General features: G+C 46.9%; 2 protein-coding genes across 17 annotated transcripts in view; both read left to right on the top strand.

Annotated features, from left to right (window-relative positions):
- The window catches only part of tjp1b (tight junction protein 1b), a 58,646-nt gene extending 46,635 nt beyond the window's left edge, over positions 1–12,011 (top strand). For 11 of the 16 annotated variants that reach the window (XM_076027315.1, XM_076027320.1, XM_076027319.1 and 8 more), the window contains 8 exons: positions 989–1,852; positions 2,579–2,670; positions 3,431–3,646; positions 3,807–3,937; positions 5,806–6,277; positions 6,778–6,995; positions 7,998–8,141; positions 9,765–12,011. In XM_076027315.1, coding sequence (XP_075883430.1) covers positions 989–1,852; positions 2,579–2,670; positions 3,431–3,646; positions 3,807–3,937; positions 5,806–6,277; positions 6,778–6,995; positions 7,998–8,141; positions 9,765–9,859 — 2,232 coding nt within the window. In that variant the 3' untranslated portion in view covers positions 9,860–12,011. The remainder of the gene's footprint in view (positions 1–988; positions 1,853–2,578; positions 2,671–3,430; positions 3,647–3,806; positions 3,938–5,805; positions 6,278–6,777; positions 6,996–7,997; positions 8,142–9,764) is intronic. The other 5 variants (XM_076027325.1, XM_076027322.1, XM_076027316.1 and 2 more) reach the window with 2 other exon arrangements.
- LOC142888865 (sulfide:quinone oxidoreductase, mitochondrial-like) overlaps positions 1–12,705 on the top strand; it is a 62,179-nt gene that overhangs the window by 5,379 nt on the left and 44,095 nt on the right. The window lies entirely within an intron of this gene.

Genomic DNA, 12,705 nt, shown 5'->3' with positions numbered 1-12,705 from the left:
TGTGCCTCGCTGAGCCCACCGTGTGCCTCTGGCTCCCAGGCTGGTCTCACGTGCACACGCAGTGGGGCTGGGAGTCCAGAAGGACTGGTGCACATCTGAGTCTCTGACCAGGGTGAAGACATCCACAACCAGCCCTAACTGTCGCCTTCAAAACTTCCTTTGCATGGCTCCTAATGGTTTCTTTACTTTTCTTTTTAATTGGGTTCCTTTCAGCCTTAACTCTCCGTCGGTAGAGGAACGGTAGCAGCGCTGACCGTGGCATCGTAGTGGTAGATGTGTACCATCCGTCGCAGTCGTGCCCCGTAGACTGACTGACTGACTAGATGCACAACTGAATGTTGGTCGCATGATGAAGGCTAACCTGCAGACAGTACTCACTCTTGGCAACGACCGCCGTCGAGCAATACTCCCTATGGAAAAGCACCAGCCTCCATCAACAGCACTGCATTGTGTCTTTTTGTGTTCAGTGGTCCCAACGACCTTCTTCCATAGGAACTACTGTGACTAGACCTGCTGTCTACAGGCTACACATCATATGTTTGACACGACGCCTTTCAGGAACGTGCAATTTTGAGTTGATTTCGAGCTGATTTCCACAGGAAACGTGTTAAACCTCAATTGTGCTGCTTTGGATCCTTGTTGTTCTTGAAAGGCTTCCTGTCAAACAGGCATTCAGAACTGTTAATGAAGAATGGACAAAGATTTGCTTGTGTGAAACCGCAGTTTAAATTGTTTTTGTGTGGTTGTTTTTTTTTGTTTTGTTTTTTTTTGTAGAATTATTGAAATAAGGAGTTTTTGTTCAATGACACTTGTTCAGTTTCTGAAGGTGTCTGGCACTGTTGAATTCAATGTTATTTTTAATTTTGATGGTTTTGATAGTTGCTCTGAATGCCTTCTTTTTTTGCAATGAGTTCCAAAAAAAAGTCAACAAAAACCCACAATGTGAAGAAAATGAATGAATGAATCATTTGGCCTCGTTTCTTTCCAGATGTACAAGAAGGACTTGTACAACATGGAGGAGCCGGTGCGGATCAACCACGGCCTGAAGCAGTCGCTGAGCTACAGCCACCAGCCGCCGTACCAGGACAAACAGCCATACCGTGAATACGACCACCCGCCTTACGGATACGACGGCGGCGGCGGCGGCTACGCGGAACCAAAGCCTCACAACTCCGACTCTCACCTGCACTACGACAACCGTGTGCCTCACTACAGCGAGCAGTGGCCCCTCTACGACCAGCAGACCTCGTCCTCCGGCCAGCCCGCCGGCTACCAGCCGCCCCACCAGCAGCCACTGGGCTACAGCCCCCGCTCGCCCTACGAGGACGGACCGGGCCGGGACTACAGCCCGCCTCAGCCGCGCTACGACGAGCCGCCGCCGCCGGGCTACGACGGCCGGCCACGCCACGCCAAGCCCGGCCCCATCCGCTACGACGAACCGCCGCCGCCGCTGCCGCCGGGCGGCTACGACGCCCGCTCGCCGTACGAGGCCGAGCCGCACGGCTTCCCCATCAACTCGCCGCGCTCGCCCGAGCCGCCCAAGCACTTCTACGGCGACCCGGGCCCGAGGTCGGCCTACCGCGCCTACAAGCCGGGCATGCACGACGCCATGATGAACTCAGAGCCCGCCGCGCCGCCCCCCACCACCACCAAGCCGGAGACGCTGCCCTCGCCGGGCGAGCAGGCCGTCACGCCCGGGTCCAAGCCCCTGCCGCCGCCGCCGCCCCGGGACGACCTGGACGAGGACCCGGCCATGAAGCCGCAGTCGGTGCTCAACAGAGTCAAGATGTTTGAGAACAAGCGCTCTGTGTCCGTGGACCGGGCCAAGGAGGGAGAGTCGTCGGTGCTCAGGGTACGACCACACAACACAACACAACACAACACAACCAGCGGCCGGTGGCTGTTTGTCCCTCAAAGAGTCTTCAGGCCACTGGTCTGTGGCAACAACACACTTGGTAGAAAAGAGTTCAAACTCCTCCTGGGCTGCAGTGTGGCAGCTCAGCCACTCACTGTCAGTCAGAAGGTTGGTGTAGTAGTTAGGGATGCAAATGATTGATTAATTCATTCATCAATAGTTGATTGAACTTATCGATCGATTAACAATTAATTGATAAGCGGCGATTTTTCCTGAGAACCTAAATTTCACAATGAAAGATGTGTAGGGAACACATTATTCAACCCTTGAATAATGTTGAGGGTCCAATGTGACCCATTTTTCATTAGAGAACAGTAAAAACACCATAAACACCCTAAACCGCTGAAGTTGACTTCTAATGGGTCACATTTCAACTTTTTTTTTAAAATAGACTTTAATAGTTTAAAAATAGTATTAAGTACACATGTAAAAAAAAAAATCAATTAATTGCGACTAATTTAATTTAATCAATTAAATTCTTAATCGACAGTGAATCGATTAATCGATTATCGATTCACTGTTAACATCCCTAGCAGTAGTAATAGTGTTCAGGAGGTGTGTTTATTGTGTGTGTTTATTTTTGCCCTGCTATTTTTAATGTCAGATCTGTGTGTGTGTGTGTGTGTGTGTGTGTGTGTGTGTGTGTGTGTGTGTTCTCTCCAGCCTGCAGATGTTCCCAAACCGATGAGCGCGCCCGGCCCCGTCCTCAAAGCCAACTCCCTCAGCAACCTGGAGCAGGAGAGGGCCACCTACAGGTACGTAGTCCTCACTGACCCCCCCCCCCCCCCCGTGGTAGTTTGAAGTGAAGGACGTTGTAGGTACAAAAAGGCCTACGGAATCTGTCCTGGGTCCGCCATTTCCCACCATTTCAGTCGCGATTTCCGACAATTTCAATGACGTGGCAAACTGTCATTGGCTTAGCGGTGTTTGTAGGGCTACGAGATCTGTTCGGGAGTTCGCCGATTGTCGACGGCGTTGCATACGGCAACTCTATTAGGACAAACTACGAACGAATGAACAATAGATAGATCGATAGAAAATATTATATCTATCTATCTAAGCTCACATTCATTTTTCATTACTGTCTGGCACAAAAGATCTGTTCCTACCCATTTATTGCCCTCCCAGAATTTGCCATCTTGCATCTATCTATCTATCTATCCATCTGTCCATCTGTTCGACCCCGGTGTAGTTTGTCCTAATAGTGTTGCCGTAAGACCCCTGACAGATTCCGTAGGCCAGACAGATTTTGTACCTACAACGGCACAGAAATCCTTGGGGGAGGGAAAAAAGGTGCCTTTCTCCGATATAGTTGCAAGGGCTCCACCTAGTGGACAAAAGTCAGTTAGCAGGATGTCGTGCCCAGGAAGCTGAGCTGATCTGCTGTCTCTTAGCATTTGCAGGTGTTTTAGAATTTAAAACATGAGAATCTCAAGAAATCCCCCAAAATTTTCTAACAATGCTGATGTTTACCGGCAGCAATTACACAGCAGCGCTGATTGTTTTTGTGCGCAGGGCCCCGGAGCCGCAGAAGCCCCACAGTAAACCCCTGGATGACATGGTGCGCTCCAACCACTACGACCCAGATGAAGACGAGGAGTACTACAGGAAGCAGCTGTCCTACTTCGATCGCCGCAGCTTTGACAGCAAGGCCATGGGCCAACCCCCTCCGGGCATGAACCGCTTCCACGACCTTCCCAAGCCGGCCCAGCTGTCCTACCCGTACAGCAGGTAGCTCAGACCCGGGGGATTTAGTTATTTTACGGAGTTCAGAAATGACTTCACAATGCCAAAATGCGTCAACGATTGGTGTACTTCTGCTGCTCAGGGCTTCCATACAAACAGCAGTTGCACCAGTCTGAAGTGTGTGTGGTGTGTCTGCCTGATGCAGGGTGGAGTCCATGGAGAAAGTGAGTCCGGTGGAGAAAAGATACGAGCCTCAAATTAGCCCGTCGTCGCAGTACGGACCCCCGGCTTCTGTCATCCCACCCTGCACACTGCCCAAGCTCAACCCCAGCGACGGTAAACTCTCTCACAGCACACTGCCACCCAGAGGAAAGCTTGCGTCATAACCTCAACTCCTGTTTATTTTGTTTTTATTATCTTATTAAAAGCACAAAGCATATTTAGCCCTCTGTTTGCAGCCTTCTGCTAAGGCTGTTGTTGCGTTTCCACTTGTTGGAATAAGACGCAGGAATAAATTAGGGACGTGAGGTTTCTAACAGCAGACAGGTAGAGGTCAATGCCCCTGGTGACATCATGGAGAGCTGATTGTTTTTGGACACACTTTCTGAAAAACAAGCCGCTAAACAAACGTCCCATTTCTGGGCTGTTTGCTCAGAGAAAGAAACGTGTTTAATTATCATTTGCATGCATTTGGAACCTTTTAAAGGACAGAATGCCAGCTTTCTGTCCTGTGTGTTTATGCTTAATGTGGAGTTTGCACACAACCAGAAAGCGATGGAGTCTCTATGCCTTTTTTCACTGATAGTCTCAGAGGTTCTTCAGGATGTCAGAGATCCATTGTGATTGTTTCTCTGCTGCTCGCACGTGTCAGGAGACAAACTGGCAGCCTGCACCGTGTGGCCTGGCGCTGGGTTCCTGCTTTCTCGTCTCATTCATTCTTTAGAGCCCGAGGCTTCCTTCATTCATTCCTTCCTTCCGTCCTTCCTTCCTTCCTTGTGTGATTTCTCTCTCTCTCTCTCTCTCTCTCTCTCTCAGCGGTTGTGCCGTTGCTGCAGAGAATATTCTTCCCAAGTCTTGGCTGGACTGGGTGCTTTCGGGTCGGCACCAGCTCCGTGCCAGGAGGAAGTTTAATTTTGGGAAGCGGCCTCAGCAGCTGCTCCAGTAGTGGTGTGAGAACACATCCAGGGCAGAGTGTCAGCCAAGTGCGAGCAGCGACGCTGCGTGTTCGGCGTAATCCGCCATGTAGAAGTCTGCCCGTGGACAGGAAGCTGCGCTGCAGCGTCGAGGAAGCACAGCTTAGAGTCGTCCTAGTCGTTGTCTGGCCGAGGGTTTAACCGCTCGCGGCTTTTTCCATGTTGTGGTGTTGCCATGTGCAGAGGGCCTCAGTAGCTGCGTTTCCATTACCCCTTGAACTGCGCAAAACCCAAATATGGCAACAAAACACTGGTAATGGAAACACCTAAACACTGGAAACCTCAAGTATGGCTTAACGGTTTCCACGCTCTCATGAGGTGTTTTTTCAGAAGTATCCATACAGCGGTATATCACAAAAGTGTCAATAAAACACTTTTTTTCACATTTACACGTGACCAGTTCACTTCGAGTGAAAATCGCGCATTATGTTTGGACGGAGGAGGACGGAGGAAGTAATCAAAGGGGAAAATATAACAAGCATTCTTGACAGCAAACTGATGTAAACAAACAAACGCAAACGTAAATCTCGCGGGACGAGATTTTACGAGAATTACGGCTTATGGGCTTTCACACCATTCACTGGAAACACCTGAAAATTGCAGTTGTACTTTGTCGAAATTTTAGAAAAGCTGTCATGGAAACGCAGCTGTTTTCTCTTGATTAATCGTTGAGGATGTTTAAAGAAGCTTTGCAGGTGAATTAGCTCTTTTTTCTTTTTTTTTTTAGTTTTTGTTTAATTAACACAATATTGCCGGCTAATATTTGGTTGATTGTTAAGAAAACATCAGTTTTCTTCTGATGCAGCCGAGGAAAAATCTCTCTTTTTCAAAGAACTGTCAGTTTGTCTGCTAGTTGAACTTGATGCACATGTTGCCGTTTCATAGACTTTTAAAACAGTTTGATTTAAAATGCTTGGCGGTCACACAGTGACTTAAACACTTTAACATTGATTGGTGTCTGAGGTGTGTGCGGATCAGTCACTGATCCGTCCCTCTGCGGTGTGTTTGCAGTGAACTCCGTCCCCGAGCCGCTCAGCTCCCCCAACCCAAAGCCCGAGCTGAGCGCCCTGCGGCCGCCCAGCCGGGACGAGCCCGCCCCGGCCGGCTACCTCCCGCCGAGGGCCCTCCCCGACAAGTCCCCCGTCAACGGCACCGACTCGGCCCCCTCCAAGACCGTGGCCCCTCCCCCGGCGCCGGCCGGCTACAACCGCTACGTGCCCAAGCCGTACACCAGCGCGGCGCGGCCCTTCGAGCGCAAGTTCGAGAGCCCCAAGTTCAACCACAACCTGCTGCCCAACGACGGGCCGGCCAAGGCGGAGCTCCTCGCCAAGCCCGGCGGCGGCGGCGGCGGCGGGAAGCCTCAGCTGTCGCCGCAGCCTCCGGATCACGACAGCGGCCTGGACACCTTCACGCGCACCATCGACAACCGGCCCAAGTACCAGCACAACAACATCAACGCCATCCCCAAGGCCATTCCTGTCAGGTAGACACCAGCACTCCACCTTCCAGCAGGCACCACAGGTCTTCCAACAGAGCGTCTCGCAGCAGAGCCTGTATTTGAAGAAACTCACACCAGACCGCGTTTCTCCGTGACCGTCGACAAGCACTTCTGCTCAGCAACTCCTCTCTGCCTCTTCTCTCTCGCTCTTTACTTGTTTGTTTGTGTGTTTCACCCCAAACCCAGCCTTCCTTATGGATTGTATGTAATTAATCGCGATTAATGCGTTAACTCTGACAGCCATAATATATATATCCATCATATTATTATATGTATATTATTATTATTATTATTATTATTATTATATATGTATTATATTATTATGGAAAACACAACTAGGCTGTCTGTATGATTCTATATGCTTTGATTGACGTGGTCGCCAAGTGTAAAACGTGAAAAATACAACAGCCTGACGATGACGATGATGATGATGACGATGACGACGACGACGACGATGATGATGATGTCGTCACCCGTCCCCGCAGCCCGAGCACGCTGGACGACGAGGACGAGGACGAGGGCCACACAGTGGTGGCCACCGCCCGCGGCATCTTCAACTGCAACGGCGGCGTCCTGAGCTCCATCGAGACGGGCGTCAGCATCATCATCCCGCAGGGCGCCATCCCCGAGAGCGTGGAGCAGGAGATCTACTTCAAGGTGTGCCGGGACAACAGCATCCTGCCCCCCCTGGACAAGGAGAAAGGTCGGTACCCACGGCAGCTGAGTTCAGAGTGCATGAGTCTTACTGGATCGATATGGTGGTGGAACAAAGTTTCCGGACACCTCACGTATACTGTATCAGTACAGTTTATTTTAGTGGAGTCACTAACGTAAACACTAGGAATGTTAACAATTAATCGATTAATTGTCGATTAAGAATTAATCGACTAAATTAATTTAGTCGCAGTTAATTGAACATTTTTTACACGGTAGTTAATATCATTATATCAGTGCAGTGGCAGGAAAGAGCAATTAACCTGTGCATACTGGGATGGTTATAATTTACCTAGAACAAGACACTTTGAAATAACTTTTTTAATTTTTTTTTTTCTTAAGTTGAAATGTGTTAAAGTTAAATCTTGTGTTTATTACACATTTTTCATTGTGAATTTAGGTTCTCGGGTAAAATCCCCGCTTGTCCATTAATCGTTAATCGATCGATGAGGTCAATCAACTAACGATGAATGACATTAATCAATAACACACTCGCTGCACTGTTCCGTCCAGCTCAGAGCTCGATGTTTCAGCAACAAGGTGATTTTGTCCCTTTGCAACACATCCAGAGGACAAGAAGCGCAAGGTTTCTCATCTTGTCTCATTAACAATAAACAACTAAATAATTCCATTTGTCTGCACGCCTCCGATGCTGCCAAACCTTTTGAAACGCACACGCACAAAAATTTCTGGCAAATATTTTATGACCAAAATTGGCATTCAGTACAATTTTAAGGGTGACAGAAAACTTTTTTTTCCACCACTGTTTATTTATGAATCCTCTGTTGGTTTTCAGTCGAATCTTTCACATAATCCAGATTCCTTCTTTATCTCAGACGACCAAACCAATTTTATTATTCATTCATTCATTTATTTATTTATTTATTTTAAAGAAGTGACACAGGAGCCACTGCGGAACGAGTTGTGCTATTTACAGGAAACAAATGTCTACACAAACAGCGCTGTGCTGACTTGTTGTGTGCGGTTGCAGGAGAAACGCTGCTAAGTCCGCTGGTGATGTGCGGCCCTCACGGACTGAAGTTCCTGAAGCCGGTGGAGCTGCGCTTACCTCACTGTGCGTCTATGACCCCTGATGGTTGGTCTTTTGCTCTAAAATCCTCCGACTCCTCGTCGGGTACGCTGTCCTCTCTCTGTCCTTTTGGGGGAACCTGTGGGCTGGTGATTCACCGACAACTTGTTGTCATCGCTTTAATCACACGCTCTCACCTTCCTTTTCGGTTTCTGCCTCATGCATGCGCTGCCTCAGTTGCTTCCTTTCACCCTGTTTGTTTTATTTGTTTGTTTGCACTTTAATGAGCTTTTTTTTATTATTATTATTTTTGTATTTGGCAGCTAATGCATCCTCAAGCTCTGAATGTCAACAAAAACTTCCAATCATGAAGAAAATTGATGTTTATTTTTGACAGCGGCGGACGTGTTGTGATCAAAAGTGCATCCAGCATCTCCCCCCCCCCAAAAAAAGGCAGATTGTGTATCTGTATGAACCATGGCGCTGCCTGATCTGTGCAGAGGAATCTCTTATCTCATCTTCCAATCAGTAGCTGCGTTTCCATTACAGTTTTTATTTGTCAAAATAAAAACGATTTTTCTAAAAGATTTCCACAAAGTACAGTTGCGATTTGCAGGCGTTTCCATTGAATGGTGTGAAGCGCATTAGCCGTAACTCTCGAGAATTACGTTTGCTTTTGTTTGTTTACGTTTGTTATACTTCTCGCTTTGATTACTTTGTAAAAAATGTTCAAACAAAACACGCCACTTTTCATTCGAAGTTCGAAGAAGAACTGGTCACGTGACACCCCCACCCCCACCCGTACGTCACGTCCGGTGACGCGTAAATGCGGGGAAAAAAAACTGCTTCCATTGCACTTTTTTGACAAACCTCTATTGCGATACGTCTGAAAAACCACCACATGAGAGCAGAAAAAACCCTTTTAGCGATATTTGAGAGGTTTTTTGAAATTTAGTTGTTTCCATGGCCAGTTTTTTATTGCCATATTTAGGTTTAACGCAATTCTAGGGGTAATGCAAACGCAGCTGGTGACAATATACAATAAATAAAGGACTCGGAACCTTGTGAGTGACGTCCATGTGATGTTTTTGTCCTAGTGGTGTAGCCCTAAGCGGGCCGCCAAATTCTGCACGTGGACTCCTCATTTCACACAGGGACTCCAGCAGACCCCACAAACCCCCCCACCCCCACCCCCCACCACCGAGTCTCTCTCTAGTACCACACTGTGGTTTTCACCAAGTTTAGTCTTCATATCAGGGCAGCAACGTGCTTATTTCTGTTACGCGGTGGACAAAGCTGCCCTCTAGTGGTAGGTCTGGGAACTCCCTTCGTAAGTTTGAGATTTGCCTGTAAGTTTTGTCTTCATTTGTAGCTCACAATCGCAGCTTTGTTTGGCCTCGCCGGCTCAGTCATCATTCACACACGTCACACCCACCCACCCACCCACGCACGCACGCTAGCATAACATCAGCGAGTGTAAAGGGGGCCTCTGTCCGACTGAGTTGACGGTAGATTAAGCAGTCAGTCCATATTCATTTCCCGCTTGATTATCACGCCACCACGTCATCACTGTGAGGTCGTCCTTCATCAGCGCTGTTGTTTGAACAATGAGGCAATGCAACAGAGATGCAGCCGGGTGGGGGTGGGGGTGGGGGTGGGGGAGGAGCCGCATGATTTTGAAGGACGAAGACGTTGACTTCCTGTTTATTTACTCCCCTCTTCCTGCAGGTGATCCCAAAACCTGGCAGAACAAATCTCTCCCCGGGGACCCAAACTACCTGGTGGGCGCAAACTGCGTGTCTGTGCTCATCGACCACTTCTGAAGAGAGCGACAGCTGGTCTGTTACTGAATGTGAGACTGAGGAGGAGGAGGAAGAGGAGGGAGAGAGCAACAGACACTCCCCTCCCCTCCCCTCCCCTCCCCCACCGTGGCGGATGGGAAGAGGGGGGGGCGGGGGGGGGGGGGGGGGGGCACGGCGACGTGAAGGATGAACTGGATCCTGTTTACTGTGGCAGAGAGACGGAAGAGCAGAACATTGAGGAGGAGAGTCGGAGGAGCCCCTCCCCCTCCCGAGGCTGTGCTCCTCCTCTTCCTCCGGTTGGGTTTTTTTTTTTTTTTTGGTCTTTAGATGAATATTATCATTTTTGTTTTGGTGCTTTCAAGGCTTGCAAAAAATGAAATATGAAGTTATTTAAGAAGACGGAACTGAAGTTGGAGTGCATGACTGGTGCCACAGACTGACCAATCTCCCATTTTGACATTTTTAGCTTTTGTAAACAAAAGAGAGAGAGAGAGAGAAAAAAAAGGAGGGAGTAGCATAAGGTTTTAAAAACAAAAAAAAATGTTTTTTTTTTGTCAAACTCATTTAATATTGCAAAAGGGGGATTTTTTGCGTACTGTAGAGAAAACGAAATAACTGAAAACTCACAAACAACAAAGTTGGTATATGCAAAACTTTTGTTTTGTGAGGCGCGTGGCTCACAAGAAAATGACGCGTCGAAGGACTCGAGGAAGGAAGGGAAGGAGGGAAAAAAAAGCAAACCACGGCGAGGGTTGAAGAGCGAGAGCGCCGGTTCAGTATTAAATATCTCCGGTGGTGCGGAGGGGCGGAGCCTCCCTCCCTCCGTCAGTCGGTCGGTCCGCCGTCCCTCCACCTGCTGGTGTTTTGTAGCAACCTTTTACCCTAGATGAAATATACTGACTTGATTTTACAGAAACTCCTGCTGTCTAGAGATCTATGCATGTGCTACGACTCAGGTCCAGACGCCTGCTACCACCACCAACACCACCTTTCCACACATTCAACACAAGCCCCGCCTCCCCCATCCTACACTGCAAGCAGTGATGCCTTATCTGCATATTAACTTTTCAGTCAAACCTTAAAAAAAAACAACAAAAAAAACAACAAACAAACAACATCGGATCCTTCAGTTCCAAGCGATCACTACGTGCGGTTTAACAAAAACACGAAAAAATAAAAATAAAATAAAGTCGTCTCTGCATTCTCTCCTGAACGGTGAACATGGATTTTAGCACACGACAATAATACTGAGGCTGATGAAAAGGTATGCTTTCTTTTAACTGCTATGCATATGAAGGAAAATTACAAAAGTGTTTCAATTTAAAATTAAAAAAAAAAAAAAAAAAAAAAAAAGGCTAGAAGATGTTTTAAAATATATATATAAAAAGTTGCGGCTGTACATATTGCTAGTATATGGCCTTGGTTCTCTGTAAATGAACTTTTGTACATCTTTGTTATTTTGTATAAAAGAGGTGAAAAAAAAAACAACAACAACAACCTACGACGACAACGACGACGACACAAAACCAAGAGGAGAAGCCGGTTAACGTTGGTTCTGTTTGTATTCTGGTTAAAACCCCTGAGCCTTGGAACTGACACACGCAGTAATAAATCTGACTTTTCTACCAACACACACATACACGCACACACATATATAAACATGCAGACAGACAGACAGACACGCGCGCGCACGCACACACACACACACACACACACACACACACACCACTTAAGGCATTTTTAACAGCGGGAGACCTTTTTATTCTTTACATAATAATAGAGAAGTGCTTGGTTTAACTGATTTTAAAAGACGTACTGAGGGGGTCTGCTGTGTCCAGTGGCCCCTCCCTTTATTTGTGATACTGGATGCTGTATTGTGTGCCCTGAAATGTATTTTTGTACTAATAGACAATTTATTATGGCACATCAGTACTGTTTTCTTTTGATATGATGACACTGCTTCAACCCGACACTACTTTATTATTTTTTTCTTTCCGGGTTTCTGGATTTGTTTTTATTTATTTTTTTTGTTGGTCTTTGTTTATTTTCTTCTTTCTTTTTTTGTTGGTCTTTTTTCTTCCCCTCCTCCTCCTCCCTTCCTTCCTTCCTTCCTTGGCAAATACATTTCTAAGTATACCACTGTATTAATAAATAAATTCATTTTTAAAGTTGCTGCTTCTTGGGATGTTTGGCCTCAGGTCGTGCATTTCAAGTGGAAACTCGCGCATAGACAAATTAGTGTTTCCGTTAACAGTGTCCATTATTGAACTTTTAAAACATACATATATATATATATATATACACAGGGTGGCCCAAAAAAATTTGACATCATTCCACAGGCCAATAATTTTGGCAATTCTTGTTGAAGTAACCTCAAATGTTGACAGCATCTTTAGAAACAGATCAAGATTTTAAATTTAATGTTTTATTTTTGTTGTGTTCTCAGCTTGAGCCGTTCACTCCAAAAGAGAAGTCACTTTGCGTTTTGCAATATGCTCGCACAATTTCATTGAGTTAGACTCAGTGGTTTTCAAGGTAATTGCTTTTAAAATGTCAGATTTTTTGCACCCTGTATATATATATATATATATATATATATATATATACATATATGGCATAAGTAAATGTTTCCTTATTTCCTGCGCCGGCAGCTGTAACTGCTGCTGAGAGGACACGCGCTGATCTACTTACCATTTCATTTTCATTTCAATTAAATTCAAATAACTACATCTCCGTCTGCTGTGTGCAGCTGAGTGCTTCTACGTCAGCAGCAACGCCGGCCGGGTGTTTTCAGAGAGCAGCGTTGGCCTGCAAACGCAAGCAGCACAGCGGGCCGCAGTCATCGAGCGACGTTAGAAAATGTCATT

Source organism: Nelusetta ayraudi, unplaced genomic scaffold (genome assembly GCF_046127955.1).
Source record: "Nelusetta ayraudi isolate G7.1 ecotype Tasmania unplaced genomic scaffold, CSIRO-AGI_Nayr_v1 ptg000020l, whole genome shotgun sequence".
In the NCBI taxonomy this organism is placed as follows: Eukaryota; Metazoa; Chordata; class Actinopteri; order Tetraodontiformes; family Monacanthidae; genus Nelusetta; species Nelusetta ayraudi.
Note: the sequence above shows the minus strand (reverse complement) of the source record. Positions and strands in the feature narration are given on the sequence as shown.